This window comes from Gopherus evgoodei, chromosome 13 (assembly GCF_007399415.2).
Source record: "Gopherus evgoodei ecotype Sinaloan lineage chromosome 13, rGopEvg1_v1.p, whole genome shotgun sequence".
Classification (NCBI taxonomy): Eukaryota; Metazoa; Chordata; order Testudines; family Testudinidae; genus Gopherus; species Gopherus evgoodei.
In genome coordinates, this window is record NC_044334.1 from 12,321,652 (window position 1) to 12,337,170 (window position 15,519).

General features: G+C 42.0%; 1 protein-coding gene across 4 annotated transcripts in view; it reads left to right on the forward strand.

Moving 5' to 3' along the window:
- The window catches only part of ADGRD1 (adhesion G protein-coupled receptor D1), a 238,653-nt gene that overhangs the window by 33,851 nt on the left and 189,283 nt on the right, over positions 1-15,519 (forward strand). For all 4 annotated transcript variants that reach the window (XM_030583439.1, XM_030583437.1, XM_030583436.1 and 1 more), the window contains 4 exons: positions 327-441; positions 2,193-2,303; positions 5,870-5,945; positions 11,806-11,947. In XM_030583439.1, coding sequence (XP_030439299.1) covers positions 327-441; positions 2,193-2,303; positions 5,870-5,945; positions 11,806-11,947 — 444 coding nt within the window. The remainder of the gene's footprint in view (positions 1-326; positions 442-2,192; positions 2,304-5,869; positions 5,946-11,805; positions 11,948-15,519) is intronic.

Consider the following 15,519-nt stretch of genomic DNA (forward strand, 5'->3'; position numbering starts at 1 on the left):
TCTTGATGCATGGAAACAAGCATTTAAATCATTCCCCAAATAACTTCTTTAATGCAAGGCTTGATCACGCTCGATGGTGAACATCATCCATTCAACTGATGGCAATGGGAGTCAAGGTTCATTCAGCACCTCTCAGGAGAGTCTCGGTACTTCGCAAGATCAGTCTCTGAGTGATATTAAACTATGCAATATTTTTACTTTGTGTGGCCCTGAGAAGGGGAAATAAGATGTGCCATTAACAGAAGCTGGACACACTTATGTGATCAGTAGGAACAGGATTTTAGACTAGCGCTTTGCTTTATTATTGAAATGTGTTCTTTTTTCAGACTGCTCCTGTGGTTGGAAATTTAATCGAAACAATTGACAATGTGATGATGCACATGGTCTGCAATCTGGGACAAAACCGACTCCTAACTGTTGAGGGCTCATCAACTGTAGCAGGTAGGATGAAACAGCAATGTTCAGAACATGTCTTCACTGCAATAAAAACCCCACAGCACTGAATCTCAGAGCCTGGGTCAGCTGACTCTGGTTTGTGGGGCCTGAGCTGCGGGGCTAAAAATTTTGCACGATAGATGTTTGGGCTGGAACCTGGGCTCTGAGACCCACCTCTCTTGCAGGGTCTCAGAGCCCGGGCTTCTGCTCGAGCCTGAATGACTACAATGCCATGTTAGAGCCCCACAGCACAAGTCCTGAGAACCTGTCAGCTGACACTGGCTAGTCGTGACCAGGCTGCAGGCCTTTGATTATAGTATAGACCTATCTTCAGTTGCCTTCTAAACTGGCTGACTGTAATAAATACTAATTCGCCGGCTGCTCCTAACTTGTCAGTGTGGGGAAGGAAGTTGAAATGGATTTTTTTTCTTTCTTTTAATCCAACAAATGGAATAAATTGCAGAAAGATGATTATACAGTTAGTTTAGAGAAAGGTAATCAGCTTGATTTAACAATCCGGTTTCCTTTTACTGTTGGCTTTTGGGGGGATGGTCTTTTTGGGGGCGCTCGGTGGGTTGGGGGGAGAATGTGAATGCTCCTGTATATAATTTCTGGATTTAGTTTAGTGATATGTGAACAGTTAAAGTTCTGCCTAAGCCTTTTACACAAGCCTTTGAAGCTGTAAGTGTCTGAAAGCTACAGAATTTAAATTTGGGGACAAGAAAATGGAAGGGCGGGACAAATTTTCATCTATCTTGCACCTATTGCAAGTCCTTCATGGAGTTGGTGGCTCTCTCATAATATGTATATGTACAGCATCTAGCACAGTGGTGCCTTGATCTCAGTTGACCTTTAGGTGCTACAAAGAGAGCTAGATGAATAATTGACTTTTTTTTTCAGTTTGGCAATTCTGAAAAATCAGGAAAATATTCCATTCAGGTGGAACTGAATTATAAACTTTTAGCCCAGTGATTAAAGTATTCACTAGGATGTGGGAGACCCAGACTCAAATCCCTGTTCTGGAACAGACATGAAATAGACTTTTCTGATTCACTGAAAATTCTGTAAAAATTCTAAGTGAGTGGTGATAGGGGTGATGGCAGAAACACCCCCATGACCACCTCAACTTCCTGCCTGTTTTGTGAACGGCCAAAGCTATTAATGTCAAATTCACAAATAGCTGGGGGTTGACGAAAGGTGCATTTTTTTCATTGAATAAACTATTTGTCCAACACATTGCCCAGCATTAGCTACAAATAATTGATTTAGTTCTGGTATTCTTCCCTATTGTATTGTGAGCTACATAAGAAAAGAGAAGTCATGAATCACATGCAAATTGTCTCTTCCACTACACGGTCCTGGTCACTGACATTCTAAAATTGAGAAGTAAGATTCTAAAATAATGTCTTTAAAATGTCAGGGGGAAAAAAGAGAGAGGTATCAATCAATTTTTCTTACCTCAGTGCCTCGTTAAGCTCAGTTTGTGCACATTGCCAAATGAGCCATAGTATATTAACACTTCATAGACTACTTTTTCCACTCATAAAGAAGTCAGAACTTCTTGAAAGCAATTTTATTCTTGATGGGAATGGGGGATTACTCTCCTCCCTACCCCTGCCCCCAAACAGCTGGGATTTTACAGTCAAGATTTGCAGTAGCTATTAAAAGAGCAAACTCTAGTTCTGCAATCAATTAGGTTGTAAATGTTGTTGATTTTATTTTTTTTTTTATTTTTTTTTTTTTGGGTTATTGTACAGATTACTCTTTGGTCAAAATGGCTCCTCAGACTTTGAATTTGTCTCACTACCGTTTCCCATCACAAGGACGGAGTTATATTTCTATCCCCAGTGAAGCTTTTTATAACAAAGGTAAGGGCAAGATTTGCAGGGAGGAGTAGAATGGTGGCAGCTAATCCTGACAGTCGGTCACTCCAGAAATGCTCTTACATGGGGACAAGGGATTTTGGTTAGCTCTGCATTTTCAGTACTGTTTTAATGTTACTTCCTCTTGTTTCTAAAAACTCGAGTAATACAGCTAGGTCATATATATTACAACTATTTAATCTTGGCACTATTTTACATCAGGGCAACTTCAATTCCCAGAGCTAATGTTTTTATCCTTCTAATCACCAGAACTGGTGGTTTTCCAAGGAATTCTAATATCAAATCAACTACTTATTTCAGTAAAGTATAAACTTATTCTGCATAGCATCTTTTGTGCTAACAGTTTCCCAAAACACCTAGTGGAATTAAAGAATAAAGTGACAGAGCTAAATAGCAGAAGGAAAGAAAAAGGAATACCCAGGGCCAGCTCTAGGTTTTTTGCTGCCCCAAGCAAAAAAACTTTTTTGGCTGCCTGCCCACACCCCCCGCCTGCCCCAGCCCTGGGCTCCCCCCTGCACACATCCCCTGCTGCCCCAGCGCTGGGATCTTCCTCCCCCCTCCCTACCTGCACCCTCCTGCTGCCACAGCCCTGGTCACTCTCAGGGCGAGTCATTCAGCAGGAATTTTGGATGTGCACAAAACACAGACAGGATTGGTTCCCATGTGGTTACAGAACTGCAGTAAAGTGGAACAATTTTCAGCTTGTGTGATTGGAGGATATCTGGATGCATATTATAAGACTGGCCTCCATAAATGAGGAAAAGTCGAGGTGCCTTTATTACTCTTTTGTTCCACTCTTTCTATGGGGCATTTGCCAATGCAATATCACTGTCTTCCTTTTAAACAAACAAACAAACAAAAAAAAGGCAATGGCTGTTGAAAATAGCAATTCCAGTCCTAATAACCACTGGGAAGCATTTCTTGCTCAATTTTATCCTACTTTTTCTACAGCAAGTTACAGTGGATCAGTATATTTGATTTGGGAGAAATGAAGTAACAGCTGCCCATACTGAGCTTGAGTACTCCTGAATTTTGAGGGCGTTCAAATCTGGAAGGCAGGTGCTGGGGGTGTGTGGGGCGGGATGGGGGGGCTGTGGGCTCCGGGGGAGCATGGCAACACATATGCAGCAGCATGTCTGGAGCTGCGCGGAGCCAGACATGCTGGTCTGAGTGGCACCGTAAGGGGGTTGGGGGGGTGGAGAAGGGGACAGGGATTCGGGAGGGGTGGGGGGGCAATCAAGGGACAGGGAGCAGGGGGGGTTGGATGGGTCAGAGGTTGGGGAGGCAGTCAGGGGACAGGCAGCTGTTGGATAGGCATGGGAGTCCCGGGGTTTGTCAGGGGACAGGTAGGGGGTGGGGTCCTGCGGGGGGAGTTGGGGGTCTCAGGAGGGGGCAGTTGGGGACAAGGAGAATGGAGGCTTAGGGGGTGGGGTCCCAAGGGGCAGTTAGGGGCAGGGGTCCCAGGAGGGGGCAATCAGGGGACAAGGACCAGCAGCGCTTAGATAGGAGGTGGGGTCCTGGGGGGCATTTAGGGGCAGGGATCCTGGGAGGGGGTGATCAGGGGACAGGGAGTTGGATGGGTTGGGGTTTTTGTGGGGGGCAGTCGGAGGGAGTGGATGGTGCCAGGGTGGGGCTTCCCTCCCCCTGGAGTGTCATGTTTTTTGAATGTTAAAATATGGTCTCCCTACCACTCTCCACTCACAGCACGCTGCCACATGAGGTCCCCCAGTTCCAGGGCTGGCTTTATAGGCAGGGAGCTAACCAAGGAACTACAGCTCCCAGAGCCCCCTGTTGGTTCTCAGCTCCCATGCTGCAAATGGGCTGCCCAGGCAAGTGCTTGGTTTGCTGGTGCCTAAAGCCGCCCCTGGGAATATCTATACAATAGGCTTTGGAGAAAAGGCAAGAAGGCAAAATGTAACTGCAGATCTGAGTCTGGATTTTAATAACCTCAAGGTTTGGGGTTGGTAAAAAGTGAGGATCTTGTTTTGGGCCAAATAAAACATGTGGCCATTTTTTTTTTAAAACAAGAATGACCAGAATTAGGTTCTTATGTCCTGCCTGTAGCTGTGCAAGCAAAGCCATATCCCAGCACTCTTCCTTTACCCACATCCTAGCTTTTTAAAGCTCATTTTGAGGCAGCAGTGTGCAAAATCTCCTCCCCCACTCCAACTTCAGGGACTGAAATTTCAGGTGCTTTGTTTACCTGGATTCAATGGGACCACGTGTCAAACCCCTCCCCTCTGTTTGTTTCCGGCTTCCTCCATCATAGAGGAGTAGAACAAATGGAACAAGTTGAAGGTGTGTTACAACAGGACTTAATAATCCAAAGCTCACTGAAGTCATTTTTCATTAATTTATGTTGGGTTTGGATCAGGTCCTTTGCAAGGAAATCACTCAGCAGTTCCTCAGAAGGTGACCTCTGCCAGGATTGTTTCAGGGAAAAGGGCTCAGAGTCTGGGTGGCCTGTTAGGACCTTAGCAAACCTTGCACCATCTGGGATTCCTCCAGAGGCTTTTCTGCAAGGGCAGGTTGGTCCTCTTCAATACAGTGTACAAAATTAGTTACTTTATATAGCACAGTAGTTACTGAAGTATTTCCCCACCATGTGTGAGTTACTTGATTTATGATGACAGCTTTGTTTCCTTGCACTGGCAGGGAGCTCCTGCCTGCGATTTCTCTGAGTTCTGCGAAGCTTGAATTATTGAGAGCACAACACAACTTGAAATAACAAAAATACCACATGAAAGGACCTTTCCCTGTACCACTTACAGCTTCTCCCACGATGTGGCATTTTCTTATGGGACATTATTGTGTCCAGTGGTTTGGACTGAATCCAAACTGTAAGACCTTTTAACTTGCATCTTCCAGGGAGTTAGAAACCATCTAAAATCTTATTAATGGCATTTTCAACTAACAGGCCACATTGCTAGGCTGTTCAAATGAGCTAGCCTTTAAAATGTATTCTGCCTTTAAGCGACTGACATTCTAAATACTTGGAACCCATCAGACCAAGACAATAAAGGACAATTGCATGGCTGACACTTGTAAAATGGGCATCTGTCTTTTCACTTAAATGTTGGTGAAGCTGTAAATACTTCATATGCAGACAGCAAACAAATAATAGAAACAAAAAACTACTCATCTGTGTTTAAGATGCCAGTAAATGTTGCTAAAAGTCAAGTAGTCCTTCTGATTATTTTAAGCATCACGGATGCTCCGGTATGGCCACTCTTAGCTGTCTTTTGTTCTGAGGTGACTTTTTTTTTATAAAGGATGAAAGATTAATTCAACAGTTTAACTCTATACTTTCTTGGTGAGGTAGATGTCAGGCTTCCTTTCATGATTTCTGTTCCAAACATTGCACATCAGACTGCAGATTGCCTTCTAATTTCTTTGTGGGTGCAACTGGAATTCCCATTAAAGCAAAGGTGTGAAGGTTTGCAGAAGTCAGGATTCTAAATTAATGTGAAGTTTCATACCTAGGTGAGGAAAGTGTCTCACTCAGGGCTGTCACACTTAAGTATAATCTCTCCTGTTGATTTTGTTCACAGCTTGGGTTACCATTGTGGGCCTTTTTTACCATAACATGCACCGTTTCTTCCGGAACATCAACCCTACAGACACCAAGTAAGTATCCTACGCAGGGCGTCATTCAGAAAAGGCTGGGGATGGGGAGGAGGGCAAAGTTATGTCAGCATGGCTTTTCTGCCTCCCTGTTGAGGCGTGGCTGCCTGTGGGGAGGGGTTAGTGAGTTGGTCCCATCTGGGAGGAGGGTGGGGAGGTGGTAGGGAGAAGGGTGAAGGCAGTCACGGGTGTTTGCCTCCTTTATGGCTGGCTGGGGGTAGGGAATGGGACCCAGCTCGCTCTGCACTCAGCTCCAGCCCTGGCCATAGCTGCTGCTTCCTATCCAGCTGGTGGAGAGAGAGGGTGGCAACTGTCCCCCTGCCCCATAGCAAACGATACCCCTGATCTTAGAACTATCCGTGCAGTAATAGTGTGATGATGGCCCTAGTGGGATACTTAGCACAAATGGGAACAATTGTTCTTTGCAACTGGTGTATCAGACATCATGGGCCTGGATACTGGTCCCCTTGGAGTTTATCCATTAACTGTAGGGGTGGAATAAAGCCCTTTGTTAGGCATGTGTTTCATGCTGGGGATAAAACCTTTTCTTTGGTGATTTATCTATCTGTCTTCTAAACCTCCTCTGCTACATACTTGGCTGATCCATCAGAAATTTATATTGTAGATTCATATGTTTAATCCTTGAATTAATACCTTGTATGGAACTTAAATTATGTTTTTTTTTCTGCTGTCTCAAAAAAAAAAGTGACGTTTGTTTGTATTTAAATAATGCAGCGGTATATAACCTCTCTCTCCCCCCCCCCAAAAGTGCTATGAATTTTAGTCCCATAAACCTGTAAACTAATTTTGCAATAATAAATCAGACAATACATCAAAAGCCTTTTTGTTTTATACACTGTGTCAATGAAATCATTAGCAGATAAGTTCAAATAAACTAGGAGCAATATACATCTCAGAAAGTCAGTTTCCCAGGGAATTTTGCAAGGCAGTGCTTGTCAATCATTACATTAGCCTTTTAGGCTGGTCATTTTTTAACTCTCTGCTGATTAGGGCAGCGATTCTCAGTCTTTCCCATGCCAGGACTCCCTGCTACAGCAGAAGAAAATTTCAGGACTCCAGCTTCAGTCTATTTCAGGGACTTCTTCCTATCTAGCCATGTGCAAGGGAGGGTTGATTGCACCCTGCTGAAACCACTTGAACACCCCTAAATTAGGACCAGTTATGATCATGCTGAAGCAATGTTAATATGATCGCAGAAGAATTGTATGATTTCCTACTCAGTTTAATTTTATAAAAAAATACCATGCACCCTTTCTTGCTGCAAAAAATAAATTAAATAAAGGTAGTTCACTGGAGTATGTGAGAATTATATCAGCAGCATGCAATATTTCTTACTGATATGAAGAAATAGAGGCAATAATTTGAGGGTTTTGCTTTTCAAGATGTATGTTCACTATAATTTATTAAGAGAAATAGACCATAATTTTAGCCTCCCACAGAGAGAGAGAGAATTAATGTGGTCTTGACTGACAGGTTAAAGATTAGTGAGGATAAAGACAATGTGTAAATACCTTCAGCCTAAAATCACTGAGTTCTGGGGCATTTTCATGATTTCATCATCATCAGTCTTGGGCTCCGATTTTGCACAGGGATCTGTCAGCACAACAGGGCCAATTTTGCCATTTTTAAGAACATTGAGTAGTTCTATATTCCCATGTTTCAACTCCTGCAGAGAGAGAACATGACAATCCAGGACCCATTCTTACTCCCGTTGAAGCATGTAGAAGATTTGCCACTGATTTCAGTGGGAAAAGGATCAGCCCTGAATGCATACTTTTTAAGGAATGCTTGGTTTAAAAGTGGCCTCTAGATTTCTAATATTAACCTGAGCTACCTGAAATATTTGCAGTGTATCTAGTATTACAGAATTATGTCTCTAGCGCTCTAGATGGTTTGCCTGTCCAAAGGCCTATTTTGAAACTTAATAATCCAAGGAATGCTGCCTTGGCAGTTTTCCTTTGTGGAACAAAGCATCAGATATCTGAGGAATGCCTGAAAAATAAGTGTGCAATTCTTTCTCCCTTGGTTTACTTTGGTGTGCTTTGCTATTGCACCTTTCTGGCTTAAGTCTCACCAAAATAATCTTTTCTAATGATGTTTTCCACAGAGTAGTTGTTTTAAAGACATCCTTTAAGGGTTCTTTAGCCTCAGACTAGTTGGGCACCTATAATTTACAGTCTCTCTGGTTTCTTCTCCATGACAGAATTTCATTATCCTTGTGGCATGCATCGAAATTTTTTTGTGCTTTGTTGCCAGATGACTGTTCTATTTTCAGACCGTCTAACCAGAGCTCTCTGGAAGAGTCACTTTGGTTCTTTAAGAAGAGAATCAAAACCTAAAGAAGCTTCGAGCCTGACTTTGCTCTCAGTCTTACATTGGTGCAAATCTGGAGTAACCCATGGAAGTCGGACAGGTTACAGGCCCTTCATCCTGTAACGTACATTAATATTAGACAGCAGGGCTGGCACTTCCATTAGGCGACCCTAGGCAGTCGCCTAGGGCACCAGGATTCGGGGGGCGGCATTTTATGCATTCCCCCGCAGGACTCACGGGAGTTTCAAGTTCTGCTCCTGTCATGCTGCCGAAGAAGGACCTTCTGCCTACTTGCCGCGGAAAACAGTGGCAGGCAATTGAGCAGCTCAATGACTGCCGCTGTCGCCTGCAGCATTTCAGCTGAGGGTCCTTCTTCAGTGGCGCGATGGGAGTGGGACTGGAAGCTCTTGCATGCCCTATGGGGAGCGCACAAAATGCCGCCCCCCAAATTCTGCCTAGGGCACCAGAAACTCTGGTGCCGCTCCTGTTAGACAGTGGTTCTGGGGAATGTGGTGGTATGGAGAGAAATGCCAAATTCTTGTTTGTTTGTTTTTAGTTTTTTTTCATATGTATCCAGATTCATTAGAGTACTGCTCTGGGCCTTGTATTGCTGCATTACAAAATACTAAACTGAGTTAAATGATAGGATGTAATATGAGATGAACTAAAGCACTGGGTGTGAATACATTGAACATTGGGGAATTCAGCATACAAAAGTTCAGGATCCAAATACCCCGAGACTTTGGAGAAGCAAGCTCAAAATTCAGATACGCATCTGGATCCAAACTTCACATTGTGAACCCTTCTCTGACTATAACTCTACATACTCTGAGGGGCAAATTCTGCTCCCCGTTGCATGCATGAAATGCCTACTGAGTGCAATGGGATCAGAAATAATCCCTAATGATGTTAATATCATCTAGAGGTTATAGAACATAGTTAAATCATATGTCCTACAAATCTAGATGAGTTTCTGTCTCAGTCAATCCCAGCTGTGCAATTTGATGACATCAGTTAATGTCTGAAATGAATTCTTCTTAGGGCTCAGCTACACTTGCGAGTTATAGCGCATTAAAGGAGCCCCAGGCGCAGTAGCTCACTACCCATACACACTGGCAAGGCCCGTAGAGCGCTCTGACTCCATGGTTAGAGGGCTCCCGGTACTCCACTTTGGCGAGTAGAATAATGTTTGATGCGTCCCTGCTGGAGCACCCCAGCGTCAGTGTGAACAAGATGTTGCATTACTGCGCTCTGATCAGCCTCGAGAAACATCCCATAATCCCCTTAAATCAAGTGGCCACTCTTGTCATTGTTTTGGATATGGCCTTTGAAAGCTCCGTTTCTGACAGCTGGCATGCTTATCTGCTCTGAGACAAAGCAACCATTACTGTGGAATGTTGTGTGTGCGAGAGAGAAGTGGAGGGGAGAGGTCTGCTTCTGTCTGAACTTATAAGACAGCATGCTGACATGCTCTCGGCCCCTAAAAACCCACTCTCTCTCCCCCCACATACACAAAACACACTTCCCTCTCACACTCCACCGCACTCCACTCCCCAATTTGAAAAGCATGTTGCAGCCACTTGCATGCTGGGATAGCTACCACAATGCACTGCTCTCTGTAGCCGTTGCAAGAGCTGCTAATGTGGGCATGCCAGTGTGCTAGCAGCTGTCAGTGTGGACAGACTACAGCGCTTTCCCTACTGTGCTCTATGAAGGCTGGATTAACTCAAAGCTCTCTACATCTGCAAGTGTAGCCATGCCCTTAGTCAGTATGAGGAAAAACACCAAGAAACCACTGTGGTATAAGTTTTTAAAGAAGTGCATTTTTCTGATGGAAATGAGATTGTGATGTGGAGAGTAACTTACATGGTTCTTGTAAGCAGCCAAACAGGCTAGTGTGTTTTGCTTGGTAACTCAAGCTAATGAATAGTGAGTTCATCGTGCATTTTCATTTGCCATCGTAACTATCACTCATCTGTCTGCATGATCTAATGCTAAGGAGTGAATGATGGAAGATGCTCTGCTAATGTAAACAGTGCTTGGTCTTGATCAATGGGACTTTTTTTTTTTTTCAAATTTATATGAGAATTCGACTCTGACCGAGTGGATCTCAGCTCTTCCTATATGTGTAGAGACCCAGATTTAAGATCCACCAAGAGCAGAATTTTGCCCAGCATTTTAACTGAACATTTAAAAAATAAAAAAAAAATTTTTTTTTGTTTTATGTATGGTCAAATTCACCAGGGCTAAAAAAATTCTTAGCTAGCCAGCTTCCTAATCATTACATAGGAATAGAGCATCTGCTCATGTAAGTATATCAAATTTTCTCTGCAGCAGAAAAGTATCCTCCAGTTACTCAGATTCATCATCATGCATTTGCGTGAGTCCATCCTGTAGTATAAATGTCTATAATAATCTAAAACACTTTTAAAAAGGCTTATAAAGAGCAGTAAAAGAGATGAGTTAAGATTAGTAGAAACAGAACAAAGGAATACCGATGGTAATATCTAGCTACTAGAACTGTTCCTGATCCTGTGAGAAGATCTTCATGGGCTGATCCTAGTGCCCATGCAAAACTTAAATGGGATGGGATATGCCACGGTCTGTTTACATGGACCTAATTGCAGGACTGGAGTCTTGATTTTGATGAAAGGGGACTGAGATTACTGTGATTCTGGTGTCTCATGTATATATTTGCTTATGATGTACAAGAAACATATTTACAAAACAGCAAATTATTAATGGTACAGTTTAATCTTCTAAACAGTTTCATGCAGATATGTGACTCTGCATCATCCATATTAGAGCCATATAATGAGGAAGGTTAATAGTTTCAGTGCATTGATCTAAGGTTAATTCTATTGTACATGTGTAGCTTACCATGAGATGATCTCACACACACACTCTCAGAGCACAGAGAGAGACCTGTGGAGGATGTAAGTTAAATGCTGAGCCACATAACTCAAAAAGAAATGAACTCTACTTAAATGTGTTCTGCTGTTTGTTACACAGGGTCAGATTGCCAGCTGTTGTAAATTGGCATAGTGTTGTTGACTTCCATGGAGCTGTGCTGCTTTACATCAGCTGAGGGTCTGGCCTCCTCATTTTAAACTAAAAAATAGATTAATTCTTTGTTATTACACTGACTTTGTAACTGTTTCAGAGGGAAGAGGGCACACTGATCTGTATTGCAACTCCATTGATTTAACTTGAGTTAAACTAGGGATGAATTTGACCCAGCAGGTTTGCATTCTCAGCTCTTACTCTTCTTTAGCAGGCAGAGACAGCATTTAATACACAGCTCACCAGCCAGGGCTCCACCTCTGCAGCTCAGCTAGGGTCCTTCAATTTGGACCTTCAGCCTATCCATGGAACTTGGCCCTAACTCACTGAATTCAGAGCAGCAGGTGCATATTGAAGGAGTAACTTTCTCCTGCCCGAACTTAGATCAGCCCATAATAGTATGAACTGCAAATGCTAAAATGCTGTTTTGCCCACTTCCTGATATTTTTTGCTCTTCCTTTCCAAGGATTGCTGAGGCTGCTGCTTATAAAGGCTACATGATCTCTGCAATGAGCTATATTATTTCCCTGAAGGTGGAGCCACCACCAACCTTGTCTCATAATCTGTCAGGATCTCCTCTTATTACCATTCGGCTCACCCATAAATTGGTAAGTGAAAATGAAATTTCCAGTTTACATTCTTACCATGACTAATTGTTCCAATCTTTTTGCATTTGTGGAGGTTTCTCTTCATTGATGTTGATATGGCTATGTTAGTGATAACTCAGCTGATAGCTATGATTGCAAAATATAGTTTGCATTTTTCCCAACTGCCATATTTCAGGGACTGTGTCTGTTTGTATAGTGCCACAAAAGACTGACTAGTGACCCCGTTAATAAGAAGATTAGGTAACAAATATTGATTTTGATCCTTTGGGATATATTCTGTTTATGTATGTATATAACTTACAACAAGTGCCATATGATATGAATTACTGCATACTCATTGAGAAAGGGATATCTTTGTGATGATCTAGTGGGTGGGTTTGTCATTTCTTTCTTTCGCGGTGGCAATGTAGAGCAGTTTGTTCTGAAGGCAGAAGAGTGAGTGTGAAAAATGCAGTGAGCACTGACCTACTCAAGAAAGTATTGAAGAATATTGTTGTTAGAGAGAAGTGGAAAATGGAAAAATGTGAATTTCCATTTTCTCACATTTTTTATTGAGACTTCCTTTAAACGGACATTTGCCAGCCAGCCATAAATGTAAGTTTTGCCCCTCCTCCAGTTGCTCTGTTGTAGGTGCATGGAGCTAGAGAGAATAAGTCTAAGCGCGTGAATCTGAATAGAAAGTTCTGAATGATGTCCTCAGTGGCATCTGAGAGACAGGCACTTCTAGGGTGAGGGCTCTGGCTGTTGGTTTTAAAGAAATATGTCTTGCTTCATTCATTCAGGTACCCCTGATACTTTAATATGACGATTCACAAAGAGCCCATTAAATTGCCCTGTATTTTTTCTGTATTCCATTTGTCAATCCTGGGGGAGGACCAAGATACTGATGCATGGATAGAATTGTTTCCTTTATCATTTGTTTCCTTCTCTGGTTTGACTGTTAACTCAGGGCTGGTCTACACTACGAGGGGAAATTGGTCTTAGATACGCAACTTCAGCTACGTGAATAACGTAGCTGAAGTTGAATATCTAAGATCGGATTACTCCGTTGGGGTTGGTGGAGTTCCGGAATCGATATAAGCGCGCTCGGGGATCGATATATCGTGTCTAGATGAGACGCGATATATCGATCCCCGAGCAATCGATTTTAACCCGCCAATACGGCTGGTAGTCTAGACGTAGCCTCAGTTAACCCAGAATACAGAGTGTATGAATATCTAATCCAGTATCTAATCTAATACATGGTTAGTGAACTTGCATGTCAGCGATTATTTCAGGTAGAAGGAGCAAGCATACACATAAGACGGTTAGTGTACACTCTCTCTCTCTCACACACACATAATATAATATAATATTATATATATAAAGGCAAGTGGCATTGAGGTAATAGGAGATATTTTACCAAAATCTCATTAAGCACTTGCATATTTTTTGTACCTGCAGTTTTCCTGAGCATGGCACTGACCTCTATTGTAATGCTTATCTCCTATTGGCTGTACAGCTTTTCATTACAAGGATAGGTTAAACACCTTAGCACTGTGAGTCAGCTTCTGTAGCACAAAATTCATTGCTGGCAATTTGGATGCTGGGAAGTGCTGGAATGAAAGGAGTACTGGTTTGTACTTTGTGTGTAACACTGTGTTCGGGAATCTTTGTCACATATAGGAATGAAGTCTGAGGATTTTTAGTGTCTTGTCTGTTTGGCAAATTATAACAGCGTGTTTAACTGTTTTGAGCTACAGGTCTGTACTCAGGCATGTGTCAATTTTGGAAGTTAGAGGACAGAGGGGGTTTCTTTTTATTAATGATAGAAACATGACTCATCTGCCGTTTTGGATGAAATAAGGGAGTTCCAGATCCAAAGGTACTATAGTTAAAAGTGAAAGACTCTCTGAGAATTCGACCTTATGCCTCGATATCATATCTGGGGGTTGCTCAAAGACTTTCATTGCTAGATGTTAGTACCAAGAGTGATGCAAGAAGAATGAGAAGGTTTCTAAAATTCATCAGTAGAGCTGGGAGAATTTCTTCAGCCAAACTTTTTTCAGCTGAGAAATGCAGATTCAGGTCAACTGAAACATTTTTGTGAATATGGCTTGTATTCGCCAAATAGTTTTGATTTAAAAAAAAAAAAACCTGAAAAAATCAAAACATTTAATTTTTGAAAATTTTGAAATGCACTGTTTTGATGATTTTTTTTATTCATTTCAAAGCGCATTTTAGGTTTGAGTTTTACCATGATTTTATTTTTAGTTTTAAAAAGGTACCCCAAAACAAAATCAAGCATTTCAAATTACTAAGCAATCATTTGTAAGCACCTAGATGTTAGTAGGTTTCTAAGTAATAGCCAACATGGATTTGTCAAAAACAAATCATGCCAAACCAACCTAATTTCCTCCTTTGACAGACTTAATGGCCTAGTGGATAGGAAGAAACAAGTAGATGTGATCTGTTTTGGTTTCAGTAAGGCTTTTGATACAGTGCCACATGACACACTCGTCTGGATGAAATTACTATAAGGTGGATACACAACTCGTTGAAAAAACATACTCGGAGAATAGTTATCAATGGTTCGCTGTCAAACTGGGAGGGTGTATGTAGAGGAGTCCTGCAGGGGTCAGTTCTGGTTCCACTACTATTTAATATTTTCACTGGAGTGCATAATGGAGTGGAGAGTACAATTATAAAATCTGTGGATAACACCAAGCTGGGAGAGGTTGCAGGCACTTTGGAGAACAGGATTAGAATTCAGAACAACCTTGACAAATTGGAAAACTGGTTTTAAATCAGCAAGATGAAATTCAGTAAAGATAAGTGGAAAGTACTACATAGGAAGTTAAAAAATCAAATGCCCAACTACAAAATGGGGAATAACCGGGTAGGTGGTAGTACTGCTGAAAAGAATTTGAGGGTTATAGTGGAACACAAATTGAATATGAGTCAACAGTGTGGTGCAGTTGCACAAAAGACTAATGTCATTCTGGGATATATTAACAGGAGTGTTGTATGTAAGATGTGTGAGGTGGTGTATCCTGCTCTACATGGCACTGGTGAGGCCTCAGCTGGAGTAGTGTGTCCAATTCTGGGCACCACACTTTAGGAACGATGTGAACAAACTGGAAAGAGTCCAGAGGAGAGCAACAAAAATGATAAAAGGTTTTGAAAACCTGACTTATGAGGAAAGGTTAAAAAAACTGGGCATGTTTAATCTTAAGAAGATTCAATGGAGGACCTGATAAGTCTTCAGATATGTTAAATATGTTATAAAGAGGACAGGGGTCAATTGTTTTCCATGTCCACTGAAGGTAGGACAAATGGTAATGGGCTTAATCAGTAGCAAGAGAGAATTGGGTTAGATATTAGGAAATACTAAGTAGTTAGTTAGTCTCTGGAATAGACTTCCAAAGGAGATTGTGGAATCCCCATCACTGGTGGCTTTTAAAAACCAGTTAGACAAACACCTGTCAGGGATGGGTCTAGGTTTACTTGGTCCTGCCAGAGGATTCTATGATTGGACCCGAAACTAATTTTTTTCCAACTTCAGTGAAAACATTGAAGCAAAAATTTGTTTT